The following is a 15702-nucleotide window of genomic DNA, read 5'->3' on the forward strand; positions in this document are numbered from 1 at the left end:
TGTAGCAACTTTGTCAAATTTGTCTTCAAATCTTCCATGTTTCCTTTAAGTTTTTATTCTATACCATCCATCTTAGCTTCCACACCTTTCTTTAAACCATCCATCTTAGCGTATGTTACTTCTTGTGAGAGTGAATTTTGTTGCACTTGGTCTTGTAATTTTGATATATCATGTTGTATTTCTTCCTCTTCTTCACAAGTTCTGCTAGAGCTTTCAGGTAGGTTACTAGATGTTTCTATTTTATTTCTTTTAGGCATCCATTAGTGATAATTTTGCTTCACTATGCCCTTCGAATTCCTTTAAAATAAATTTTCAAACCAAATTTATGAAAATTATAAAAAAAAAATACACACATTTTTTCACTTTATAGGAGCTCGATATTGAATCTATTGTATCTGTGTAATTTTGGATCTCCAAGGTCTAAAATTATGTCCTACGGTATCCCATTGAGTCCTCTTTCCAACCCCTCAAGTCTTATCAATATTGGATTCTCCAAGGAAGAGTTATGCCAAATCTCCCACAATTACCTGATTATAGGTTGGTTCAGTAGAGAGAACTTGTACAAAGTTCCACATGTCACTGTTTCGACCTTAGAACCTAAAACTGATACACAAAAAGCTACAGGTCGCCCTCTTTCTGTAAATTTTTACGAAATTTCAATCTGATGCTCAGAGATAAAGTTATGACGATTCCAGGCCACCTATTTGAGATATAATTTGGGAACCTACAAAAACCCTAACTTCATTGGATCCTATATCCGAAAATATAGCAAGAAAAGATCTAAAATTTGAACCCAAGGTTCATCGATATCTCGACTTAAATGGGTTTTAATTTTAGCTTCTAAAACACCATAAATGTTTTTATAGGGAAAATGCCATGATGACATGTTTGGAGCAGTGAAACCCTAGAATCGAAAGGCTCTGATACCAAATGTTATGTAACCAGCTCACAATATAGAAGAAAAGAAAGATCAATGACTTTAAAATCAGCCTCTTCGAGGGGGAAACCTCCTTTACAGTACACAAATGAACAATTCTTTGATGATACAAAAGACAAAACCTCCTTTATATATATAGGAGTCTAAGGGGTCACAATATAATCAAAGACGACATAACAATAACAATATAAGGGCACAACAATAACAATAGTGGGCTTCTATGGGGCACAATAATAACAATAAGGTCTACAATAACAAGTAATGGGGGAATCACTAGTATTATAAGGACCTAGCACATATCATCCCATGTTATACGGATGTGAGGTTTAGGGATGTAATATAAGTAATGGAGGAAAATAGAAAAGATCAAAAAGTAGTTTATAACCTACAATCTCAGTATTAAAGGACATACACTCTATCCTATATGGTTATGACTAGGTAATTTTCATATAAGAAGAGGTTAAAAAACGTGGAATACAAGATGTTTCCTAAAATTGCTTCTAAATATAGCTAAAACTACCACCTTCAACACAAGTAAGGATGACATGAAGATGCCTACTCTTGGCTAGACTATTGGGAGCTAAATGATGAGATCATTTGCAAAATAAGGATACCATTAGAATTATTGTTGCATCAAAATTTAAGGAGAAATTGAGGGGTTATAAAGTGTTAAAGGGAAAATCGAAACTAAGCTATTATAAGTAGGTGATCAACCCAAATATCAACAATCTAAAATATCTCTTTATCTTGGCTAGTGTAAAGAAGAAAATAAATATTGATAAATTAAAAACAAATTCTCATGCTTGACATTGGTCAATTCCCAAAACACCATGGGTTGAAGTAGTCTATCATATTCATGATGCTAGGAGGGTTGAAGATGGAAAGAATTTTCTATTAAATTGTCTAACTTACACTTGCATTAAATATAAATTTCAAAATATTTACCCAACCACCAACCTTTTTGAACTTTTAATTCAACAAAAATATGATGACCTTGAAAATAGTTCCTTTAATTATTTTAGAGAATAGAATAAACTTTTAAAGAATTACCAGTAATATATTAATAATATCTTACCTTCTAAAGTAAATTTAGTAGACCATTTGATCTTAGTGGACACCAATGAACCTTATTTTATTAATCCCAACATAAACATAATATATTTTTTATTTTGTTTTGAAAAAACAATTACATACATAAAAGTAGAATAATCAATAAAAAATTATAATAAAGTAAGAATATTATGATAAAAGGGGATATTTGTAAACGTCCACTAAGACCACCAATATGGTCTATCAAACCTTAAGAAAGTAAGAGATTAACTGAGACTCAATATTTTATTTTTATGAAAAAGATGGGAGAGAAGAATTCTGAGGTCACTGTACTTTCACTAACTGAACAAGTCAAAAAGGTTGGTAATGTGGAAAATATTTTGAAAAGAAGAACAAATGTGAGTAAGGGTCGGGCAATCCAAGAGAAAGTATTTTTCATCTTCAACTCTCTTAGTATCACAAAGGGGGCAGATTCTTTTGTCCCAAGGTGTTTTGGGAATAGACCAACGTCCGATTTCACTCCGAAGCTCATGAGAATTAGTTCTTATCTTTGCAATGTTCATTTTTTTCTTAGCACTGGTCAAGGAAGAAATATAATTTTGGTTAGCAAGACTGGGGTTGATTACCTCCTTATAATACCTTAACTTCATTTTTCCCTCTAACTCCTTATCATCCCATAATTTATCCTTAAATTTGGAAGTAATAGTATTTTTAATATTATCCTTATTATCCAAGATGATCTCCTCCTTTATCCCCCAATGGTTGAGCCAGGACTAAGCATCCTTATGCCAACCTCGCATGGGCCGAAGTTGGGGGTTTTGACTGGAGTTGGAAGAAATTTTGGGAAGTCTCTTGGCTTCCATGATGTACAACTTCTTCTTGTACATAAGATACCTAAAAATAGTTATGCTTTCAATGGAAGAAAAGCTAGTTTCAATCAAGAGAATAAGGTAGGGGGTATTTCCTTTAATCTTGAGGTTGTGAATTATAAATTTCTTTTGGATCATCTTAATCTTTCTCCACAATTCTCTAGATATACCACAACCCTAAACCTCACATCCATGTAAAATAAAAGGGGTGATGGGAGTCTCGAAGAGGAACTTTTTTTTTAATCTAAACCCAAAGGTCCATCGAATCACAATTTTTTTCAAGCTCATAATAATATTTCTACCCTCTTATAATTCTTTTCTCAATGCTATAGTTCTATTTGAGTTGATGGTGAATGTCAATACCTAAATATTTGTATGAGAAAACCTTCTCCAAGTAATTTTTATCATACATGAAATTATCATAGTTGATCCTTTTGGATTTAATCATCATGACTTTAATCTTGTCATACCCATCTTGGAGCAGTAATCATGGAGGATTCTAAGTTGCTTTTCAAGATCATTAAGACTTCTAAAAAGAAGAACAATATCATCATCATAAAAGAGAAAACCAATTAAAATTATTTTATTTTTTCTATATAATACTACCTAAGCACCCAAGGGGATTTCAACCGGTGACCTATCGCAAGGAGTGCCTTAACAGTACACACATTCACCGTCAATCCAAAGCCCCGTGGGCAACCAATTAAAATTATTAATAATAATATAATTAATATATATTTTGAAAATTTAAAATTTAAAATTTAATTATAATTAAAATGATATTAAAATTTTTCCATTCTATAAAAATTACTATTTTATTTATAAATAAATAAATTATAATTATATATATATATATGTATGTATGTATATGTATATATATATATATATATATATATATATATATATATATATATATACATATATATATATATATATATGGAATAATTAAAATTTTTAACTATTTAATATAAAAGTATTAAAGAGCCCCAAGGGTTAGCTTAGTTGGTCAAAAATTATGCCTCACCATTGGGAGGTCACAGGGTCGATTCTGCCCGAAGCCCTTGGGGTTAGGTCTTGCCAGTAGGCCGAGGGGCGATTAGCCCAGATTTTTCCATGGACGTAGCGACCACTCACTGACCAGGGTGTTCGTGAACCACACTTATAGTGTGTATATATATATATATATATATATATATATATATATATATATATATATATAAAGTATTAATACATTTAGCTATTAATAAAATTATTACTCGTTTGGGATAGCTCAATCCGCAATGGCCTTGGAAATTAAGTCTTACTGAACTGGAAGTCTTGGATTCAAATCTTGTGTTGTCGCCAGATCGGGATGAGAAGTTGGACATGATGAAGATGTTAGTCCAACCAAACTTACAAAAAAATTTATTGATAAAATTATCAATAGTATTAAAAACCTATTTTTTTGTCAATTAAAACTTATTTATATACTTTATAATAAATTTTTAATTCATTATCTTTAATTAATAAAAATAAAAAATGTTATATTTTAATTATAATTTTTTTTGACTAAGTTATGTGAGTTTAGATACCTAACTCGTAGTTTGAGTAGTCATAACCGAAAAGCATCTAAACCATTAAAATCACAAAAAAATCATTAAAATCATTCTTGTTCTTGATTTGGCTCACATTAACACTTATTATAACAATATTTTTCCTACAAAATTTATAACTAATACCTTTTACACCAAAATTACCTTAACAAAATACCCTATCAACATCTATACTAGCCCATAAACTTGACATTTTAATTCTAATCAAATAACATAAAACGTTTAAATACCCATAAATATATACTAATTCATGTAACAAATATATATACTAATTCATGTAACAAATAAAACCCTTTAATACCATGCCTATTCAGGGAAGTGGAACAATTAAATATTATACTCATGGTTTTAGCATGAAAAACTAAACATTATAATCATGGTTTTGGTATGTACTATTTTCATATATAATATAGTTTAATTAAATTTATGATGCATGTATAAATAGATGAGAGTGATGTAAATCTTATTAATAATAAAAAAACTTATTATGATTTTTTTTATTTGAATTATTGATATGATAAAATGATAAATATTTTTTTTATTATCACTAATATATATGAATTAAAAATAAATAATCATGATACATTTTAATAAATAAAATTTTCGATGTAATAAAATACTAAATAGAAGTTTAATTATTTGTAAAAAATAAAAACAAATCCCACATAGAAATTCTATTTAAAAAAATATTAGATTTTTTCAAAAATAAAAATATGCAATGTTATGTTTAATGTGCATTTATATGTTTTTTTTTTTTAAAGATAAATGTAAAAAGTTTTTTCCCTATGGGCTATATATATGATCGCAATGAAAATAGATTGACAATTCAATATTGTGGCAATCATGACAGCTAATCATGGTTTAATAGCTAAAGAATGGGTTAAAGTATTGAAGTGATATTTTTTCTATTTAAATAATCATATCGGTAATCATGACATCTAATTATAGTTGGTTTTAATAACTATAAAATGGGTTAAAGTTTTGAAGTGATATTTTCTACATTTAAAATTTTATATTTATAAATTACATGAGTAATAAATTTATTATTAATTAGAGTTATTTATTACATATGAGTAATAAATTTATTATTAATTAAAGTTATTTTCGGTGATTGAATAGAATAGTTATTATTTTCTTTATTCAAATTTAATTTTTTTGTAAGTGATAAGATGATGAGAAATATTGTTGTAATGACCATGTGGTTATTGTATTGATTTTTGTTCTCACTTTTTCCTTATGAGAGAGGATGATTTCCCTTGAAAATAAGTCAATTGTGTTTATCTTATGTGGTTAGGAGGAAAGATTGGGATCTTCCCCGCTTAGGAGAGAAGATGATTTTCGTTGAAAAAGTCAATTGTGTTAGATGTGAAGCCAACAAAGATGTCGTCGTTGCATACGTCGACATCTTAATAGTCACTGCCCACACAGATGCCGACTATCACCACCATAGTCATACGTCGACGTCTTAATAGTCATTGCCCACACAGAGGTTGATTATCACCGCCATAGTCATACGTCGACGTCTTAATAGTCACTGCCGACATAGATGTCGATTATCACCTTCACAACCTACCATACCAACTGTCATTGACTGCGTACCATCTATTAACTTCTAATTTCATTGTGCACTCATGAAAAACACATGCAAAGAATCTAGAGCTTTGTCTATCAACTATAAATTTTAATTTGGCTCACCCTGAGATGCAAGCAAGGTAAGACCTGCGATGTAATGTGAAGTGTGATTTTTGTTCTCCATAAATTTAATGCCTTCATGCTTTGGGTTGTCTCTGAAAATAATTTCTCTAATTTGAATTCTATGATTCTATCAAATTGGGTTTATCTCAGGTTATTGGGATCCTTCCCACCTAGATTCAATTTGACCAAATGACATGATGATCTTGGATATAATAGACCAAATATATCGATTTCTCATTTAAAATATACGAATATTTATCTGTATAAAAAATAAAATTTAACTTCAAGTGAAAAATGTATAAAAAATCCCCGGATGCGGGTGACACGACAGCGGAGAATGGAATGCCACATGGTTACCATGGGCGGCCCCAAGCATAAGACTCGCATTTATTGTGATCCGCCGCCATGGATCTTAAGCGTGGGTGCAGGTGCGTTAAGGGACGACAATTCATTGCCTTGTCCGGGTTTCAATTGCGAATTCAAAGTGCAGTTATGGCATGCGAGGATCGAGGAAGAGCAGAGGAGCATAAGAATGGTGAGGGAGGGGAATGTCATGTGTTGGGTCGAGCTCAGATTTTGGAATTGGGTTTATGGTCGAAGGCTCTCAGAGCTAATGCTCACGTCGCCCCTTTGGCAATTGATGGTGGTTTCAGGTCTGCAAGGGAGGGTGCAGGGTGTTTCAAACTTTCCATCTCCTCTTATCCTGCTCTGTTTCGTTTTCCTGCTATCAGGGGAGTCATGGTCAGGCCTCGACAGTGCCTTCTCAGCCGTCGAGGCTCCGGTAGAGGCGGATCCTCACGCCCCTCCGTCGCAACTCGCCCCTCCCGCTGCTGTCGATGTCTATGCCACCAAGTTGCAGAGGCTCATCCCATCCAGTCGAGCTAGTTCATGGACTCCAGCAATCCAGATTCGGGCTCGGCTCCGCTACCTGTGTTTGGAACTGCAGTCTTCTCCTTCAGCAGTTCCCAGGGCAATTCTCGTATCAACGCCCATGTCTCGGTCCTTTTTCTTGAAGAACCGAAGGAGGAGGGCGAGGAACAACCCAGCACAAAGTTGCACCAGGCTGGAAGCTCCAGGGATGCTGAGGGTTTGCCAGAGGGTAGCCCAGAGCCGGCCGTCGTTCCACCTTCGACTCAGGCAACACCTTCTTCAGAGAAGGACAAGGCCGCTTGGGACCCTCTCCCGGAAGGTATGTGCTGGATCATCGAGGAGGAGCCGGACGAATAGCTGTCTGTTCGCTCAGGCTCTCCCCTTCAGACGCTGCTCAGGTTTTCCTATGACTTGCTACGTTTGCCACAATGGCTTACTGTTTGTTTTGGTTGTTTCTGTTTGGTTCGATAAATATACTGTTCAATGTCTGTCAACTCCCCTGCAAGGGATTCTGATGAAGGTCTTCTTTTTCTTTTCTGTGCCCCTGCGTGGGATGTCAATTTTTGCTCTTACTGCACTTCAATGGTTTCACGCCCCTGCGTGGGTGATCTGTCTCAGTGGTGGTGCCCCTGCGTGGGTGATTTGTCTCAGTGGTGATGCCCCTGCGCGGGTGACTTGTCTCTGTGGTAGGGCCCCTGCGCGGGTGACTCGTCTTAATGGTGTGGCCCCTGCGTGGGCGGTTTTTTTGATCACTGTAAGTCCAGAGTGCCATCCTCGGCCTCTGGAAATATGACCTCATGACTGTAACTGTTTTCCTATTTATGTACATAATAGAATAGCATAGTCTTAACGAGAAAAAAAAAATGTATAAAAAATAAAAATTAACTTCAAGTGGAAAATGAAAATAATGTTTTTTTTTTTTTTTTTTGAAAAGGGGGGGCTAGTCCCCTGAAGAAGCTTTATATTAGGCCCAATGTACAATATTTTACATATATACAACTGTCATCCATCACATCAATCAACATATACCGATATATGTGCACAATGATACAAATGGGCTGTCGCGCAGCGTCACAATAGTGAGAATCGAACACGGTCGGGGTGCGAGAAAGCCGACTGCCCCGACCGCTGAACCGTGCACTTGTCAATTTTAAATAGAAAACGAAATTTATTAATTTTGAAAAGTACCCAAAATTATGACTTCAGATGACCGCATTCTCACGATAAATTAATTATTTTCCTTTCCAAAACATGGCAAATGGCATTACCGACCTCCCAACGAAAGGCAAAGAAGATATACAGTTCAACGAATGGCTGCAGCAATCAAGGTTAATTGAATTTATTGATTTTGTCAATACTCCCCTATTGTTGCTTTGCCATCCTGGTTATTTGCTCCAATGATTCTAGAGAATATGAAAGTTCTATACTCAAAGAGTTGCAATATGAATGAGGAGATTGCAGAGCTGCTCAGGCTGTGAGAAAAAGGGGGAATGGTCGCTGGCATGCATTTGGAACACCTTCTCTGGAGGATTCTGTGCTATGGTGTACTCCTGGTACTCTGGAGGAAGCAATCTGTCCTCCATTAACATGATGTAAAATCTTCTGATACTCCCATACCTCTCCTCTGATAGCTTCAGGATCTCCACCGAAACTGGGAATGGCGTTGAAGTTAGAAGAGACTGTGCAAGGCTCACGTCCTATGGTGTCAAGTAACACGAACAAGAAGCAAAAAAATTCCCATGGTGTCAACAGCAGCTTTTAATTTCGCAGAAACAAATACACAACATGGACATATTGCAATTTTTATTCTCACACACCCACATCACATAGCGCTGCTCTGGAATCGAATATAGGGAAATTTAAGACTTAATACCTCATCAGGGCTCTTGTTATAGAGATAGGCTTTGACATGGTCAAGAGCCAGCGAAGCAGATGTGGGTTGCTCTGAATCAGCTTCCCTATTTAGTACAATTACTCCATTTTCCACCAGCCTGGCGAAATTCTGCACACACCACAGAAATCATACTCCAGAGAAATTCAATTCTTCGTCCCAAGGGCCTCAACGCCCCCAACTAATTTGCAGCATAATTGCATCAATCTTTTGTTAATAACGTGTCAGGTTTAAAAGAAAGAAAATCCGCAACACACCTCTGGGTTAGCAGAGGTAAGGAAGCTCTGATTGTTGCGAGGGGTAAATGCAGAGACGAAGATTGCCTTGGTGATCTTGGTTGGATACATTTCCATCGCATATGATAATGGGCATCCACCCAAGCTGTGACCTACTAGAGTCACCTGCCATACATTTTATGCAAATATGTCAGTGGCCTTCAGAAGCCATAATAAAATCAAGAATGAGAGCATGATGAAGATCAATGCTTTCCAAAGGTTGATTAATGTAAAACACAAGGTTTCAACTAGTCCTACAATCTCATGAAGCAGGTCTGAAAGGTCTTCTCTAAGGTCATGTATCCCAAGCCTTCTAAGAGGGTAAGTATCAACCCTTTTAGCCCATGTCAATCTCCAGACCTGCAATTTAATAGCTATAAAATTATTGTTCTTGATCCTACACATTATTGTTCAGAAAATCCAAGTACCTTCTCATCATTCCCAAGGTTGCTGATATAATCTAGCAGTGGCTTTGCATAGTGTGCAATTGAATTAACTTCGTTTGTAGGGGCTGCCCTGTTTATGCCATTGGAGGTGAGATCCAGGGCAGCCACTCTGTGCCCTTTTTGCTTAAGCAGAGTAACAATTTTATACCAACACCATGCTCCATGCCCAAGTCCATGAATCAACACAAAGTGCTCTTGGCTTCCTTCGCCTTCCTGACCAATTTCACCGAAACAAACGCTCAGATCAGCTCATCATGGGGCTCCAGTATTGTTTTCCTGCAAATCGGAAATCCCAAAATAAAAAAGAAGAGGTCGCTGAAGTTTAGAGGTTAGATTACCTGTAAATGAAAAGCAAGGAGCAGAATGACACCGAAAGCACCCACAGTCTTACTCCATTGCAGCACCATCCTAACTGTAAAGCAGAAAACAGACTCCAGTGGCTAACTCCTCTCTCGAATTATGTGAGAAATAGATCGGCATGCTCTACAAGGGACCATTAGATTCTTTAATATAGCTTAGTAAAGGAGAGAAAGGGCCAAGTATGCTGTACACAATGTCTCAAAACTAGTTGAAGAAAGTAGGAACACATTAAAAGTCAAAGTGGGTATCGGAGAAAAACATTGGAGGATGCGAGAAGCAATATGGCATTTCGTTTTTCTATGGAATCCATTATCACACGCGAATAAATTGCGTCAGTCCAATGACCAACCTCAGTGAGGCAACCAAAAATGCCGTTGATGACATCAGAAATCACCGACCGTACTGTCGGGCGAATCGACAAAAGCACTTCTACATCTACCCTCCATATAGTTTGATTTACATTTGTTCATAATTTCAACTTGCTAAGAAGTTATAAATTGATTTTATAGTTTGATATACATTTGTTCATAATTTCAACTTGCTAAGAAGGCTATTGTGCGTCTTTTCCTGCAACTCTGACCCCGCACGCTTGCTTCACGCCCATGATCCACATTTCCATTCCTACCGTCGCTATCAACCCAACCACCCCGCATGGAACACACACCTCACCTCAAGCTCCAGGGAACGCCCTGATCGCACCACCAGTGACATACCCTCTCAGCTTGGGTCTTGCAACAACCCTATCCCTCAGCGCAACCTCCAACTTGTTGCCGGAGCCACCCTATTTGGTCGAGACGCCCCTCTATATGGGTTGGGAGCAATCAATACGCGATACAGGTCGCATGGTGAATGCCCAGGAAGATGCCTCCAAGACAAGACCTACAACACTCTTCACCACCTCCCGACAAGCCGTGAGCCAAAGCAAGCTTGACGCTAGCCTCAAATCATCCAACAAGAGCCTTCCCCTCAGAATTGTCAGCCACCACACACTAGCGAGGAGGGAGACAAGCTCGAACATGCCTATATTCCGTGCTAGCCAAACCCACAACTCTTCCTCCCCACTCACATATGGAAGTAGAGTCGCGGGCCAAAAGACTTCACCCTAGAGCACATAACCCCAAGAGCCTAACCCAAGCCAATTAAAATCCAGAGCATACACCACCACGCCCCCCTGCGACCTCCGAGACCAAATGCTACTCACCCAATTATGCATCTCAGAAGTCTAGGATAAAACCGAAAAGAGCAGGGTAACCAAAAGACTCCCTGCAAACCAAAGACCCAGCCACCACCCCAAACACAGAAAACACTCAGAGAAATATCTATCGAGCACCGCAAGTATGGATACTAAGATTGTCCACCTTACTATGCAAATTGCCCGCAACCCATTGACTGAGGCAACAAACCGGGCCTACGCATACAAACTTGAAGCTTTTGTTGTCTGCTCGCAGTGGAGGGAGCAACGACATCGTTTTCTCCACCACTCTAAGACTACCTGAGGGTTGAAGAACCCAGACAAGCTACAACTGCTCGAACCAAAATCTACCAATCTCCACAATGCCATCCTAATATATCCTACCATAGCCCCACGTTCACCATTAATCGCCTTGTCTTACCAGCACACCTTCCCATGGAGGATGAATGAAATCTCGTATGCCTCACTGTTCCCTTCCCCTTACACCTTACGTAATGGTAGGTCAGATGATCTATCCTCCTCCCCATCTGGCGTATAATACCCTTCATTTCCCACACATCGAGCATGTCTTGGAGATCGACACCCACACCGAGGACAATCAATCCATTGCTTTTGAAAAACAAGGAGAATCATAATATTAGGATTGTGTGTGGTGTTGGCCTACTCAAATCATTTTGGAGGAAACTAGCATTAGTTCATTATTGTTGACCTAATTTATATCATGTTATTTGTGGAAAACCAATTTGAATTCTTAACTTTTTTTATTCCTTCCACGCTTATAAAGTAAACGACAAAGCTATATGGGCATGATAATGCAATTGGCTACCTAATGAGAATTAGAAACCCAAACTAAAAGACTAATTTCCACACCACTGAAAAAAAGAAATTCCAAAATTCACCTACTTTGATTTTTCCAACTTATAATTTCAAAAACGAGAGACGAAAAGAATCAAGGAGAAAATCCATGAGACCAAGACTTGCGTAGCCAAAGCACAAAAAGTTACCAACATTGAAAGCCAGACCTACCATAAAACCATTTCCCTTAGATAAGTCTAAACAAAATCTTTCCCACCAAAATGTTTACTACATCTCGTATACAATACATCTAGTATACAATGCACACTGCTCCCTTAATAGAAATTTGAATTGACTATCAATTTTTAGACCCAACAAATACCTAAATTGAATTACCAAGAAAACATCCCATATTGTGTTGTAAAAGTTGACATTATCCTATATTTCATGTAAGAGTTCACCTTTGTGCATTAATTTAGTACAAATAAAGCTTACAAACCATATGGTAGTGAGGAATAAGCCACCTTGTGCCATCCTTCTCTATCCACATCAACATATTGATTAATAAAACCTACATAATAGAGAGAATGACAGTTGATGTTCACTAACAAATGAATCATCACATTAAGCTATAGCTTAACATCATCGTTTTGCTTAACATGCCTAGACAATCTTTCCCTACCAATCTAATTCTCTTTTGATGTGATAAAATGAGACCTACATGAAATATGGCAAAATTCATTTTATTTGAGAAATTATTAAGTTTAATTTGTTCACACCTAACCATAATTTTGGATAATCAACATTAAATTTCCAAATACTATCATAATTCTAAAACATATTTCCTTTATGATAGATATAATACACCACAATGAATAACCCTGTTATAAATTATCTAAGCCTTTTATAAATTATCTAAAATATTTCAAAATTTCTACACAATATATACAAACTTGTAATGGAACGTTATATATATATAAAACAATGAAGATACTTCTTAAATTGAAATTAATTAATTAATTTTATATTTAAAAATAATAATAATAATAAAATTACTTAAGAATCAAAATTTTGAGCCTAATATTTAATATAAATAGTTATAAATGGTTATAGGAATATGAGAAAAACATATAGACATTAATTATTTAATTATATATTTTAAAAACATTAATATAATTTTGTACAATGATAAAAAGTATATACATTAATTTATTATTTATTTATATATATAGAACTATATTAAAAATCAAAAATATTATTTGTTTATTTAAGACAAATTGTTATAATAATATGTGGCACAAAATAAAAGGTATGTCTTACAAATATATAGTAAGTTTGCCAAAAATTTTCTATTATTTTTAAAAAATAAGTAGGTATTAAAAGGTCAGCATTCAGAGTCAGATAGTCTCAACTCATCTAGAGGGAAACCAAGTTTGTTGACCATTTGGTTGCGTTATAGGTCATCCAAAATCTGTATTGTTTGAGATTTTCGAACAGAGCAAGATAAAGTTAACAATATTTATAACCACTATTAACCAAAAACCTATACCATATGTACCAAAATTCCTTTCTACTCATCTACATAGAACTCAACTAAAACAGTAAAATACCCATACTCATCTAAAGACCATTCTAATCATCAAAAAATTCAACTGGTGTCGGGTCTTTGGCACTGGAGGCCGACAATTAAGTATGGGGCAATAAGGGAATGTGATTCTCTATGCATGCAAGGTGGGCATTTTGTTGTTGGATATGGTGTTGGATTAACTGAAGTTCTTGATGAATTTATTGGATTTCATTTGTAGGGCCTTATATGCCTGTAGTACTCTTCATCAAAGCCTTCACTAGAAGGGTCTTCACCAACCAAAATATAAATAAAGGTTAATGGTACTAAGAGCGATGACCTCGAGTGTGGCCTGGTTCTATAATCATGTCCCCCAAATCCTCCAGGATTTCTTGGTCACTAATATCGACCTGGTTAACAATCTTTGCTTCCCATTCGTTGACAGTCTGGTGGGCCTATGGGTGGGTGTTAGTTCTATATGCTCTCGCTTCTGTCAATACAAACTGAGTTATGGTCCTTGGTCCTTGATCTCTGTTGAATCAGGATTTCTACCTCCCACGGCCTCGACCCCACCCCTGATCTACATTAGGAGTGCCACAACTGTGCATGGTTGGGTGAGCCATAAACTCTGATTGGCTATTTCTAGGTAGAGATTTAAAATGTACCAAGAAGGCGAGTATCCAACCTTCAAGTCTCGCAATGTGATCAGTAGAGAAGTGTCCGTGAGGACGACCAAGATGGACGAGTCCAAAAATCACTCTATTTAAGGATCCTGCAAGGTCTACATGAACATAAACATAACAGAGGAAAACATTAAACCTCACTCGAAGGAACAATTCCACATTATCTTCATGGATTTGATTTAAGAACCCATCCCAATTCTCCTACAGGTTCCTTTTTTCCTAGTGCATGAATTCATCATGTAAATAAGAAATATCACCCATAAACCTGTCCCAAATTGGCTCTCTTAGAATTTACATGGAAATAGAGATAGACACGAAAGTTGTTATCTTGTCGTCTATCAAAAACTCTGAAGTGTCCATATCCCAAGGCTTCCAAGCTCATGGGTAGTGGAAGTTCTTAAAACTAATCAAGGATTTCCAGTCGTGAGGCCTCCAAGCTCCCAATAACCAAGCATGAGGGTGAACCCCATCCCCACCAGCCACCTGAGAGTTTAACTCAAAACTATTCCATAAGGCCATGTCTGGATCGACCATACGAAGCCAAATGCACAACATATATATCAGAGAAAGAATTAGACTCATAAGGTAACCAATCTGAACATACCAGGAAGAGCTAAGATGGAGAGGAGACATCGCACCTTCAGATGTCCGAACCTAGGCAAATATTTTGCCTCCGTGAACTTCCCTAGAGAAACTCCTATGCCACTAAAAGCATGCTGAGGAAACCTAAATTATGGCTCTCACACATTTTCCATTTGCAGCAAGTCTAATCGACATCGATTTCGAATTCACCAAATTCCTTATCCCTTTATGATTTACTTACCTTGACCTCTCATGGATTCTAAGGCTTGTGTGGGGGTGGCCACACCATGCCCCTCGTAGTACCTTCATTAACTACATGATGTCGATGTGAATCCCACCGTGTTCCTTCTCCCAGCTCTCACTCTGATCAGGGGATAATGACATATATATTAATCTAAGTGTAATTTTTTTTTATTAGGTAAGGGAACTAACAACCTCCCTGCATATATGCAACAACCCACAAACCATTTATTGTGGCCACACGCCTATTCCACTTGGACCTCAACATTATTTCCTTTCAATTTCCTCAATTCTAGCACAACTTTCTATTTTTGGTAGTTTTTCATGTCCTAAATTTCCAAAGTCGTTTTGAGGTCCTAAAAGATGTTTTATAGGAAAACAAAGAGACCAAAAAAGTGCCAAAATTTGTTTCACATATTCATTTTTTGCTTCTTCATGGAGATATTTGAAACAAGGTATTATGATAACTAAACAGAGATCATATGTCAAAGTTATTACCCCAGGAAGTTAGAGGTCCAACTTAGGCTAATGAGACCCAAAACTGTTCGCACTTCATCTCCTAGGGTTAGGTATTTACACTTCTTCTTTATGATAAGGCCTCTAAGCCTCCTTGTAACACATTTCAAAATTCATTTAGTTGTCACACCTCTTGTCAGGGATA

The 15702-nt window shown here is 36.4% G+C and overlaps 1 protein-coding gene across 1 annotated transcript; it reads right to left on the minus strand.

The window, feature by feature from the left end:
* Positions 1-8236: 8236 nt before the first annotated feature.
* LOC149160064 (putative methylesterase 13, chloroplastic) lies at positions 8237-10091 on the minus strand. The gene is made up of 5 exons (XM_089433636.1): positions 9964-10091; positions 9608-9838; positions 9162-9305; positions 8887-9015; positions 8237-8710 (listed from the first exon to the last, which is right to left on the minus strand). Exons 1-5 carry the CDS (start codon positions 10030-10032, stop codon positions 8441-8443), a joined length of 843 nt encoding a protein of 280 aa, XP_089289762.1. The 5' UTR covers positions 10033-10091; the 3' UTR covers positions 8237-8440.
* Between the last annotated feature and the right edge of the window lie 5611 nt (positions 10092-15702).

This window comes from Pinus tabuliformis, chromosome 5_2 (genome assembly GCF_031772625.1).
Source record: "Pinus tabuliformis cultivar Carrire ecotype Pingquan chromosome 5_2, CPIR1, whole genome shotgun sequence".
Lineage (NCBI taxonomy): Eukaryota > Viridiplantae > Streptophyta > Pinopsida > Pinales > Pinaceae > Pinus > Pinus tabuliformis.